The sequence below is a fragment of the Chenopodium quinoa genome, unplaced genomic scaffold (assembly GCF_001683475.1).
Source record: "Chenopodium quinoa cultivar QQ74 unplaced genomic scaffold, ASM168347v1, whole genome shotgun sequence".
NCBI classification, from domain to species: Eukaryota; Viridiplantae; Streptophyta; class Magnoliopsida; order Caryophyllales; family Amaranthaceae; genus Chenopodium; species Chenopodium quinoa.
This window is the reverse complement of record NW_018742372.1, coordinates 118690-132047: the sequence shown is the minus strand read 5'-3', so window position 1 is coordinate 132047 and position 13358 is coordinate 118690. Positions and strand designations below refer to the sequence as shown.

Here is a 13358-nt window from a genome sequence, read left to right as displayed (position 1 = left end):
TTGACCAAGCTCATTTTAGACGGGTATTATAGTTATATTTAGAGATGGAAATGGATCGGATTTAGATCGGGCGGAGCTTCACCCTTATCCATCCATCATTTCAATCGCTTCATCCACATCCATCCATTACCCGCTTCACCCATCATCCGTATCCGTTGATCCATCATCAGCAGTTGAAACAGATGGATCGGGTGACTAATGGATGAACATTTTATGATAAAAATATTCACATAAAATTTAATATATGGTTATTTCTATCATAAGTTATTATTATTATTTTTAAATAAAAAGGAAGCACTAACTACATATTCTTTGAAAAAATTAATTTGCAACCAATAAAGTATTTTTATTGTATATTGTAACTTTTAAAAATTGAAATTCTTAGATTAAAAATCTTTCTATATGTTAAACATGTAGGTGGACGGTTAGTGGGTGAAAAATTCATCATCCACATCCAATTCGATCCATCATCCACTTCATCTGTCACCCGCTTTTCATCAATTTATTTCGGGTTTTCGTCCATTTATTTTAAGCGGGTGGATTGGGTTAGTGGATATCCATCTATTATTTCCATCCCTAGTTATATTATACAAGTATGCACCTGGTACTTGTTGGAATCGTCGATTATTAATATTCAATTATTATAATGGGTTTCGGGTTGGGTAGATATTAATTTTGGGTTATAATGGGTGGATTTATAGGGTTGAAATGATCAGTGGGTCGGTTTTGAAAATTATCGGGTCAGTTTGGTTTGGTTTTATTTATTGCGGTTTATATTCAAGTTTGATACTAATCGCGTCAAATTGCAATCGGTCCGGATTATAATCAGTTTATGTTGAATTGATTCGGTTTGAAAACGGGTTTGCCAATTTAAAGTTGGTTTCGACTCAAAATAGATCGGGTCTTAATCAAGTTAGGTTGTAATTGGGTCGGGTCATAATCACTTGGGCTGACGAGGGTTGGTTTGAAAACAGGTTTTGGTTCAAAACAGATTGGGTGAAATCGGGTCAGGTCATTATCAATTTAGGATCAAGTTTGGTAAATAAGATAATGCATAGGAATAGGTTAGGTTATTATCGATATTGTTATTAAAATCCCGATTTAATTCTTAGAATCTTACGATTTTACGATTCTTATAAGTCATACGATTCAATTTACGATTCTACCCGATTTTACATATTTCTCTTAAGTAGCGAGTTCCTTAAAAGTTTAAAACATGCCTATATAGGGTTTTTTTTTTGGAATAGGTTAACAACTATTTCTATTAATAATTAGGTTTCAAACTCACAACTTAAATATATATAATTAAATTTAGATATGACGTCTTGATTATGCATGTCGGTAAATTCTTATAATATGATTCTATGATTCGATTCTAAGAGCGAGCCCCTTTCGATTCAAAGTAGAATCCCGATTTTAATAACTTTGAATATCGAGTTTTTAAGTCTTAAATAATTTGGTCTTATCGAGTAGTAGTGGGCTTAAACAAGTCGGGTCAAAATCGAGACGGGTAGTAGAATTCATTGAGTAGTGGGTAAAAATGAGTCAAATAAAAATTGAGAGTGTTTAGGGTAAAAATACCCCAACACATGGTCCAATCCCATAGCAACACGTGGCCCTATAAAAGTGCAACACATGTCAGTATAGGAAGATGACACATGTTAAACATGAGAGCACCTGAATTGAGAGAAAAGACTCCCTTACATCAGGAGGCCCAAATCCCTAGATAGCCGCAAAACGGCGCCGTTACGGGACATGTGGTGTTTCGGGGTTTTGGAGTCCCTCGGGAGAGTTACAATTCTGGGAATGCGCGCCGACCGTCTGTACCTGCAAAACCACGAAACTCCGGTTGGGTGGAGTTCCGCCTCCGACAATCAAGTTAGAACGTCTCCGGATGTATAAAAGTGCGGAAAGTAAATAGGTTTTCTCCCTGATTCAGAGAGATTCTGCAATTAATATTGCTCAGTTTTTTTGTGTTTGTATTTATGAGTGTTTCTGAATGCTCAATAAATGAGGAGTTTCCCCTATTTATACCAGATGAAGATTTGCTCCCCTATTAGGATTACAATGCCACGTGTCAGCATCCGCTTGGATCCCATTGGGCCTTTCTGGAGCTGACACGTGTCATCTTACTATTGGCCCACGTGGCATAGGGTTTTTTACCCCAAACATTTGCTCCTCACAGGTGTGACGTGACTTGCCACGTGGCACCTGTGACACGTGTCACATTCTGGGAAGGTGACAGTTCGTCTCCTTCCCTCCATTTTTTTTTTGAATTCAAATTTCGAATTTGAATAGGAGGAGGCGACAATTCACCTTCTTCCCCCCTCCTATAAATGGGAGAATTCCCCTCTCATTCCGTACTTTGCAAATTTTTCACAAAAAATTTCTTTGAGAGAAAAAAGAGCTCTAACACCGGCTGCTTTTGCGTTCACCTAGCTACTTCGATTCAGACATGTTCGGATACCGGTTGAGTGCTTGTTTGATCAACTCACTAAGGTACTGTCTGACTTAGTCAACTTTCTCTTCTTGATTTTATTAGACCCACAGCCGGTCTTATACCGTCTAGGGCACCTTTAGGCAATTTTTTTCATAAATTGCATTCAATAGACCCACAGCCGGACTTATACTGCCCGGGGGCATCTTTAAGCAATTTATTTTCATAAATTGCATTCAATAGACCCACAACCGGCCTTATACCGCCTGGGGCGTCTTTAAGCGGTCTTCTTCAAAAATTACATTTAATAGACCCACAGCCGGGCTTATGCCGTCTAGGGCGCTTTTGAGCAATTTTCTTTATAACTACTTTTAATAGACCCATAGCCGGTCTTATACCGTCTGGGGTATCTTTGAGCAATCTTCAAAAACTGCATTCTATAGACCCTCAGCCGGTCTTTGATAAGTGGCATTTATGCCACTATTCGGGATCCTTTTTCCTACCATTTCCCTCCATTTATCGCTTGTTTAGCCCTATTTTGCCGCGCTTCTCCATATATTGCACAACAATGATATTTCCCTCGTACTTCCCCTTTACTTTACCTTTTTGTACTGTTTTTGGGTGTTTTCCTGTGTTTTGCAGGTAAACCAATCGATACGTGAAGTAGAAGAAAGTTCGAGATAGTTTCGAGAGCCGGTTTCATGAGCAAATCAAGTGAGGAGCTTCTAATCAGGCTGCGAGCCCAGGAGAGCCCTCTCTCCTACTCTGCGCGGGCACGCAACCCAAGGGAGAGGGCGCGCATTCAAGGCCAAATCAGGATGTATACCTCGTAGATGCCTCGCGCCCTGTAGAAGGCGCGCTCATCATCCTGCGCAGGCGCGATGATTCCTGGAGAAGGCGCGCAGATTAGCTTGAACTCTTGAAGATACAAGGCAACTTTCTGTAGATGCCAAGCGCGCTCAGTAGAGGGCGCGCAGTATACGTCGCGGGCCCACAGATCTTAGTAGAGGGCGCGCACAATGAAGTTCGCGAGCACGCAGACCTTAGCAGAGGGCGCGCACATCATCCTGCGAGGGCGCGCGAAGAGCTGTAGCGGGCGCGCACGATGTCAGCCTAGCCCGTTTTTTATTTTACCACTTAAAAGCTGATTTGAAAGGGAAAAAAGGCAGCTATTCCATTTAGGGCAAAGTGCTTAGAACATTTCTAGAGAGAGAATAGCCTCCATTAATCCTTGTATAAGTTTCTAGAGAGAGAAAGTTCAGATTATTAGTTTTTTATCATCCAAACTTTAGTTTTTAATATAGATTAGTGCTTTGATCATCCTTGTAATCAATATTGGAGCGTTTTATTGGATTTTTGGTGGTTCACCATTGAAGGTTCAAAAAACCCACTTTCTTATTTCAATACAAAGTTGAAGCATTGTAAGCTCTTTCTATCTTAATCTCTTTTATTTTGGTTTATTTACATATTTCAAGTATTATTGATAGTTATGTTTATGATTTTGATTATGGCCAATATTTTGGGTATTGTTGATATGAGTAGTTTCTCTCTCCTAGGCTAGACTTTTAGCTAGGGGAAGGGGAATGGATGACTTGGTTGCTATTTGATTAAATATTTGATTTTTGGGGATTTAAACCCTTGTTGTATGAACTTGTTCTTATTGTTATATGGTTGATGTTATGCACCATTGACTATATTATTACATGTCCTAATTGATGCGCGGGAGTGATCATGTTAGGATAGATCGTAGTTTATACATTTCTTAATCAATTGCATGGGAATGAGTTGTGTTAAGTAGGATCTTTGATCCCTTGTTTGTGAATCCTTGATTATCTATGTGTTTAGCTCTTAATCTCCAAGTTTGACGTTCCCCAATCCCCCTAGCGTTTCTAATCTCATAGTTTCCAATACTTGTTAGTCTTTGTTAATTGTTAGAGTAATTTTGTTAGCCTTAGTTTATTTATTGCCTTGTTTTCCACCTCTCTTATTCATATATACCCCTTTTTAATCCTCTACTATTAGCACTTAGCTTTGCAATCTCCCGTTTCTCCGTGGATCTTGACCCTTGCTTGCCTCTATACTCCTTTAGGTAAACTAGGATTAATTTGATAGGAAGGTTTATTGACGACGACATTTCATTCCTCATCAAATTTTGGCGACGTTGCCGGGGAAGCGGCTTATTTTGCACTTTTATTTGCGTTATTAGTGGATTTGTTGCTTTTTATTTTGTTCTTTTTCCACTTGTTAGTCATTGCTAATTGTTTGCTTAGCTTTGGTGAATGCAAAGAGGATCTCAAGGACCACCTACTCACAACATTGATCATGAAATCGACCGCACCTTGAGACAAGTCCGTAGACTTTATCAAGAAGAGGGGCGAGGTTTTGGTGCCATTTTTTATAGTGAAAGTGATTCTTGGTCCTCACATTCCCAAGGTGACGAAATGGCGGGACAACAAGCGGATGTTTTATTTCGTGAGTTCGGTAATCCGGAGGATTATGAGCTCGCCGGTGGGATATTGCTACTCGTCACGGAAACTAACTTCACCATCCATCCTCAATACACTCAAATGGTTCAAGTGGAGAAATTCTCGGGTTCGCCAAGTGAAGACCCCATTGAGCATCTTGATAGATTTCTTGAACTTTGTGCCATGATACAAACCAACCAAGTTTCTCAAGAATACATTCGGATGCACCTATTTCGGCAATCTCTTGCGGGGAGGGCAAAGAAGTGGCTCAAGCAAGTCAAGCCTAATTCTTTCACAACATGGAGGGAAATTGTCCAAGCATTTTTGAAAAGGTTCATCTCCGAAGAGAAAACCGCCGACATGAGGAGGAAGATAGCATCTTTTGAACAAGAGGCGGAGGAAAGCCTTAGTGAAGCTTGGGGAGAGGTTTAAAGAGTTGGTGCAAGCATGTCCTCACCATGAATACAATCAAAGCTTACTCATGAGGTTCTTCTATGATGGCTTGGAACTGATGTCTCAAGCTAATTTGGATGCGGGGGCGGGTGGACAATTGATCAAAGTCCCTCAAAATCAAGTCGAATCAACAATTGAAGAGGTAGTCAAAAACTAATCTTGGGGAGGTAGAAGGAGGAATGCGCCAAAGAAAGGTGGAAAATATGAGTTGGAAAAAGTTGACCAATTGCAACATCAAATTGAGCTTTTGACAAAGGGGCTCGCAAAGTTGAACACCAATGTCACTAGTGGTGCAAGCTCCTCCCAAGTTAACTCTTTCTCTTGTCAAAATTGTGGTGGCACAAACCATGATACATCCTATTGTGGAGGTTTAAGCCCGAAGCATGTAGCGGCTTACAACACAAGGCAAGAAGGATTTAAGGGAAATGGAGGAGGAGTAGCTTGGAGACAACCACCACTCGGATTTGGAAACCAACCCCAACAATGGAATCAACAATGGAACCAACAAAAAGCTCAACAACCATACAATTCCAACCTTCAATACCAAAACCCTCCTCCATACCAAAACCAATATCAAAACCAAAACCCAAGAGGAAACTACCCTAAGAACCATCAACAAAATATCCAATACCAATACCAAAATCAAAACCAAGCAACTCAAAGAAGTCAAGAGCAAGTGTCTCAACCCGATTCTACTCAAACCCAAATTCTTCAACAACTTCAAGCCATGAACCAACAAATGCAAGAAGTTAAGGCCCATAACAAGATGGTTGATTCACAACTAGCTCAATTGGCCGAGAGGGTTCCTTTCAACCCACCATCTACTCTACCCGGGCAAACACAAACTAACCCTTCCAACATTGTGAAACCCGACTCTTGCAAAGCAATCACATTAAGATCGGGCACATCCTATGAGGGTCCTAAGGAGGGAGTTAGTCAAGAAAAGAAGGGAGAAGAATAGGTAGTTGGAGAGAAGAAGAATGATGAGAAAGAGAGTAGTATGGAGAAAAAGAAGTCTAAGGATGTGGTAACATCCTCAACTTCTAGTGAAGCTAGAAATCTTGATGGACCGGTTCCTTTTCCCGGTCGACTTGCGGAGAGAAAATTGATTGACAAATTTTCAAAGTTCCTAAGTGTGATGAAGAACTAGCACATAAACCTCCCCTTCATTGAGGTAGTCACACAAATGCCTTCATACTCCAAGTTCTTGAAAGACATTCTCACTAACAAGAGGAAGCTCAATGATGAGCTTATCACTCTTCCCCATCAAGTGAGTGCACTTGTTCAACACAAAATGCCCAAGAAGCAAAATGATCCGGGAACCTTTACCTTGCCGGTCAAGATTGGGAACATGGAAGCTAGGGGTGCCTTAGCCGACCTTGGAGCAAGTGTTAGTTTGATCCCTCTATCCATTGCTCAAAAGCTTAACATTGAGATGATCCCCACAAGGAAAACCATTCAATTGGCCGACCGTTCGGTGAAGCTACCTTGTGGTGAGCTTGAAGATGTCCCTATTCAAGTTGGGCATATCTATGTGCCTTGTGACTTTGTAGTGATGGATATGGAAGAAGATGTGGATACACCTTTGATTTTGGGCCGTGAAGCTCTTAAGACCTTAGGGGCGGTAATCAATTGCAAGAACAACACCATTACATGCGAGGTAGCCGATGAAAAAATTGTCTTTGAATTCTCTAAGCTCCTCAAGACCCCCATGGTTGAGAAGTGCTATAGGGTTGATGTTGTAAATGAAGAACTAGATCGTTTGGGAAGGGTTATGATGAGTCCTCAAGATCCAATGGTTGAAGCTCTCACTTGTGAGGAAGAGTACTTCTCTCAAGAAGCAAAGGAGTTTTCTATGGCCATTGAAGAAGCCAAAGAGGAGGAAGCGAGTGATTCCAAGCATGATGAGCTAGAACATGAGGAGGAAAAATTGGAGGAGAGTTCTAAGCCTCCTCCCAAGGTAGAACTCAAACCCCTTCCCCCTTCTTTGATATATTCTTACCTTGGAAATGAAGGGGAATACCCTATTATTGTCAATGCTTCCCTTAATGGTCTTGATTTGGAAAAATTGATTGTTGTTTTGAGAAAGTATAGAAATGTGATAAGGTATAGCATTGATGATATCAAGGGTATTAGCCCTTCTTTGTGCATGCATCGTATTCACCTTGAGGATGATCAATCCACCTCCATTGAGCCTCAAAGGAGGTTGAACCCCAACCTCCAAGAGGTTTTCAAGAAAGAAATTTTGAAATTGCGTGAAAACGAGAATAATCTATGCTATCTCCGATAGCAAGTGGGTTAGCCCGGTTCACGTGGTTCCAAAAAAGGGTGGAATGACCATTGTCAAGGGAGAAGGAGGAGAGGAAATCTCCACCCGGACGATGACCGGGTGGAGGATGTGCATTGGTTATAGGAAGTTGAATAAAAATACTAAGAAAGATCATTTTCCTCTCCCCTTCATGGACCAAATGTTGGAGAGACTCTCTCATCATGCTTTCTTTTGCTTCTTGGATGGATATTCCGGCTTTTTCCAAATTCTTATCCATCCAAGTGATCAAGAGAAAACCACTTTTACATGTCCATATGGGACATTTTCATACCGAAGAATGCCATTCGGGTTATGCAATGCTCCCTCAACTTTCCAACGATGCATGACTTCCATTTTTTCTGAAATGCTTGAAAATGAAATTGAAGTTTTCATGGATGACTTTAGTGTTGGTGGCTCGTCTTTTGACACATGTCTTTATAATCTTGAAAAAGTTTTGAAAAGGTGTCAAGAGACGAGTTTGGTATTGAACTGGGAGAAATGCCACTTTATGGTCGAGGAAGGCATAGTCCTAGGCCATAAAGTATCAAAAAAGGGCATAGAAGTTGATTCGGCAAAGGTTTCGGTGATTTCCAAGTTGCCCCCTCCTACTTCCGTTACGGGAGTAAGAGCCTTTCTGTTACGGGAGTAAGAGCCTTTCTAGGGCATGTCGGTTTTTACCGGAGGTTTATCAAAAAAATTTCATCAATTTCCAAGCCTTTGACCGAATTGCTCAAAAAGGATGTTATATTTAGCTTTGATGAGGCTTGCCTTAAGGCGTTTCAAAAACTCAAGGAAGCCCTCATTTCCTCTCCCGTTGTGCAATCTCCGGATTGGAGCTTGCCCTTTGAACTAATGTGCGATGCTAGTGATCTTGCAGTAGGTGCCGTGCTTGGACAAAAGAAGGAAGGTTGATCCTATGTCATCTACTATGCAAGTAGAACACTTGACGAAGCTCAAAGGAATTATACCACAACGGAAAAGGAAATGTTAGCGGTTGTCTTTGCCATAGATAAGTTCCGGTCTTACCTCATATGCTTAAAGGTGATCGTGTACACGGATCATGTAGCGGTTCGTTATCTCATGACCAAAAAGGAAGCAAAACCGCGTCTTATCCGTTGGGTTCTTTCGCTACAAGATTTTGATATTGAGATGAGGGATAAAAAGGGAGCGGAGAACTATGTAGCGGATCACTTGTCTAGGCTTCCTTTTGAGAATAAGGAAGATGTTCCTATCAATGATGAAGTGGGGTTTGAGACCCTCATGGCTATGGTGTTAACATCAAGCCCTTGGTATGCGGACATTGCCAATTATCTAGCATGTGGAGTCATTCCCCCAGAATTCTCCTCTCAACAAAGGAAAAGATTTTTCAAGGAAGTGAGGAGGTATTTTTGGAATGATCCTTATTTGTTCAAGCAATGTGGAGATGGCCTTTTCCAGAAATGTGTCCCGGATCATGAGATCGAGGGGGTTTCTTGAACGTTGCCACTCATTGCCGTGTGGAGGGCATGGAGGAGTTGAAAAGACCGTGGCCAAGATCTCTCAATCTCTTCTTTGGTGGCCAACAATGCACAAGGATGCCCATAAGTTCATTGCAAGGTGTGACAAGTGCCAAAGGAGTGGCGGCATAACCAAACGTGACGAAATGCCTCAACAAAGCATTTTGGAGGTTGAGCCCTTTGATGTTTGGGGGGTCGACTTTATGGGGCCTTTTGTTTCTTCTTGTGGAAATCTCTATATCTTGGTGGCGGTGGACTATGTGACCAAGTGGATCGAAGCTATACCCTCCCCCACCAATGACCACAAGGTTGTGCTCAAGCTCCTTAAGAAGGTTATTTTCCCGCGATTCGGGGTTCCAAGAGTTCTAATTAGTGATGGTGGTTTTCATTTTGCCAAGAAACAACTCGAAGCTCTCCTCAAACGATATGGGGTTCATCACAAAATCGGCCTACCTTACCACCCCCAAACTCAAGGACAAGTGGAGGTATCAAATAGGGAGATCAAGAACCTCCTTTAGAGGATGGTGAACAAGTCTAGAAAAGATTGGTCTCTCAAACTCGATGATACTCTTTGGGCCTTAAGGACGGCATACAAGACCCCCATTGGTACAACCCCTTACCGGTTGGTTTATGGCAAGGCTTGTCATTTGCTTGTCGAGTTGGAATACAAGGCTTGGTGGGCCATCAAGGAGCTTAATATGGACCTTGGGGAAGCCGGAAAGAAAAGATTGATGAAATTGAATGAATTAGAGGAGCTTCGTTTCGATGCGTATGAGAATTCAAGGCTTTATAAGGAGCAAACAAAGAAGTGGCACGATCAAAGGATAAAGTTCAAAGAATTCAAGGTTGGAGATGAAGTTTTACTTTTCAACTCTAGACTTCGTCTTTTCCCCGGAAAATTGAAATCCAAGTGGTCCAGTCCTTTCAAGATTTCTAATGTTACTACCTATGAGTCCTTTGAGTTAGATGCGGGTAATCATAAGTTTTGGGTTAACGGACACCGCATCAAACTCTATCATTCAAAGAACGAAGTTGGTCGTATTGAGTGCCTTAGGCTTGATCCCATGGATTACGAGCCTTCCCTTGTAGAACTTTAATGAATCGGAGCAACGGTCAAGCTAATGACCTCAAAAAGAAGCGCTTCTCGGGAGGCAACCCGAGCCCCTTTCTCCCTTTTATCCTTTGAGTTTTTTATTTTTTGTAATTAGATTTTATGATTGGATCTAATCCCTAGTTGTTTTTATTGTAGGTTAAGTAGGCCTAAGGAAGGAGCACAATGAAGAGGATTAACGACATTCACGAGCGTTTGATGATCTCGGGATGAGAGCTCTCGAAGCCAATTCCGTAATTATAGGAGTATTGTCGTTTTGAACTTGAACTTTTATATGTTTTTAATGGTTTTGTAATATTGGTAAACAATTTAGTTTGATGTGTTAGGAATTTTTAGTAGAGTTAGAGAGCATTTTGAGATTGATGGTAGGAGGAAAAATATTTTGTAGATGCCTTGAGAGGGCTCTACAGGGCGCGCAAGTGTTCAGGCCAACTGAAGAAGGTTTCTGTAGATGGCAAGAGAGCCCTCTACAGGGCGCGCACAATTTCTGAAAAAGGGCCAATGTTTCTGTAGATGGCCTTCGCGCCCGTGAGAGGGCTATCTCGCAGGTCTGCGCGGGCGCACAGGTGATTTGCGCAGGCGAGTTGCGCGGGCGCGCACGATTCCAATTCACAAAAACGCAGGTATGCTTCTTTCATCCTCATTTTCACTCTCACGCTCTAACTTCTCTCTCCTAAACCCTAACCTCCATTACTAACCTCCATCATACCTCAAAATCTTCACCTTTCCTCCCCAAATCTCCCTAAAAAATTCATCAAACACTCACCATAATCTCACTTTGCATATTTTTGCTCATCAAAAACCCTTGAATCTCACCCAAGAGATTTCAAGAAAAACCCCAATCTCCCACTGCACGATTTGAACCTCCTAGGTGGAGTTTTTGTTCGAATTTTTCATCTTCAAGAAGGTATATCTAACTTCCTAAGCCTAGTTTTCATTACATTTTGATAGAATCATGATAGGCTTCTTGAATTTGTGATGTTTGTGGGAGAAATTTTGGACTCAATTGAAATACATGTGGTATTTTTGCAATTCTTATGATAATATTGACATGTATATGAGTACTCTGGCAAATATGTGATTCTAATTAAATACTTGTGGATGATTTGCAATTTTTTGGGATTTTCTTGAAATAGTTAGGGAATTGTGAATTGTTAAATATAGGTATTTGTGGGTTTATGATATGTAAATTGTTGGCCATGAATTTCACGATGAGTGTGAGTAGTTTGGGAATTTTGAGAATTGTTTGGGTGATGTATAAATCTCATGAGCTCCTTGCCTATTGACTAACTTTGTTACGTTGTTGTATTCGTTGTGCTAATTGTTGTTTTGTAGGATTTCACTTGATAGTGCATTTGAATCTTTGGGTTGGTACTCTTCGAACTGTGGTTTGGATTGATAATTTCGGTGTTTTGGTGTGGAATTCCTTGTGGTATAAGTTTTTGAGAAGTGTTTGGGGCGAAAATGTTGAAATTTGGTAGAAAACGATCAAAGAGCGGGAAGGAACCACAACCTTCCCAATCTTCCCAATCCCAACAAAATCAACCAACTCTACCCCCTCTTACCTTCCAGAATAACAACCAACGAAGCCAATTACAAAAAAATGAGAGAGAGGAAGCTTAGACCCTCCAAACACTATCACTGTCCTGCCACCACAAGCTTAGGTGTTGACGAAGACATTTGGGTACTCTTTGAAAACCTCAATTTGGGTACCTTTGTGAACTCGGCTTTCAACACCTACCTTGAGCCAACTCTTGAATTATTTTCCACTTTCTCCAGTGAAGCTGTGGGGGATGATGACTTCAGAGTAACCTTCCAGCTTTTTCAACAAAACTCATACACTATCCTTGAGTGAACTCAACATTGCCCTGGACTTTAATCCGGATGCCAACCTTGTCGCTCCCGAGAACTCCTCCTTCGAAGGTTATTAATGAAAGACATTGGTGGAGGGGGATCACGGGAAAAGAAGAGTTCAAACACCCGTTACTCTTTTAGCTAGTGAGATAGTTCACCCGGCCCTAAGAATCCTGCATCGTATACTTGGATACGCTATTTTCAACAAGCAGGATTTAGGGAAGATGTCTAGAGAGGAAATTCTCACTCTGTGGTTCACTACTCAGCCCACCTTAGGCCGAAGAGTGAACTTGGGCTACTTCTTCATCAAAAATTGCTTATCAATTGCCAAGGGGAAGAAAGACCAGCGAAATTGCCTGTGGGAGTATGGTAACAAGGTTAAGCCTTGAAAGCTTGGGCATGGGGACCTCCTCCCCTCTTTCACTATGGTTGGGAATAGCGGTGACATCCTTCTCAATCTCGATCAATTTAAAAGGTTGGGATTCATTGCCTTCACCCCTAGAGAGGGAGTTTATGATTGGTTGGTGTCTTATTGCACACCGTTGCTTTTTCCCAAACCCGGATCTTACCTCCTTCCAAAGGGAGTCCAGAAACATCTACTGGGTTAGAAGGGACAATGGTGTCCTTCCTGGAGCCGATCGAGGAGAGGGCCTTGTATTTGAGCAGGATGATGAGGAGATGGTGGATCAACAACAACAACAACAAATCAACACAACAACAACATCAACATCAACAACAACAGCAGCAAGCAGTTCTTCCAAAGCCAAGGCTTGGAAAGCCTTGAGCAGCGAATGGGAGCCTCTAGTTGGGTGTTCAAAGCCTATTTGAAACCCAGCAAGGTATGTTTCTCCAACAGCAGTCTATTTATATGCATGTAGATAGAGGCGATGTCACGCCTCCGGTCAATTATCCATATTGGCCTCCCCAGCATGGCCCAGTGCCATCGTGGGGGGGGTGACAACGCCCCTACCTACCCCTATTGGAAAGGACCTTCCGAGCCAAATAGGGTGCGCCATGATTTCCCTACGCATCCGGTCCTATGATTATAGGTTTCGGGTGGTAGTGATTATAGGGGTGATCCCAATTACCCCTATGTTGACCCCACCCACCCCCAACCCCTAACCATGCCCCCCAATTCGACCCGTTGCCTACTTGGCAACAAGACCTCTTCGAGGTCATTATGGTTGGCCTCCAGGCTACACTGGAGGTTGGGATCCCCACGGCCCACCTGACG

The 13358-nt window shown here is 41.8% G+C and overlaps 2 protein-coding genes across 2 annotated transcripts; both read left to right on the top strand.

Moving 5' to 3' along the window:
- Nucleotides 1-7066: 7066 nt before the first annotated feature.
- Nucleotides 7067-8312, top strand: LOC110696940. Its single transcript, XM_021874277.1, has 3 exons — nt 7067-7295; nt 7371-7461; nt 8126-8312. Exons 1-3 carry the CDS (start codon nt 7067-7069, stop codon nt 8310-8312), a joined length of 507 nt encoding a protein of 168 aa, XP_021729969.1.
- Nucleotides 8313-9680: 1368 nt separating this feature from the next.
- On the top strand, nt 9681-10256 carry LOC110696934. The gene has a single exon (XM_021874265.1). It carries the CDS (start codon nt 9681-9683, stop codon nt 10254-10256), a length of 576 nt encoding a protein of 191 aa, XP_021729957.1.
- Nucleotides 10257-13358: the final 3102 nt, after the last annotated feature.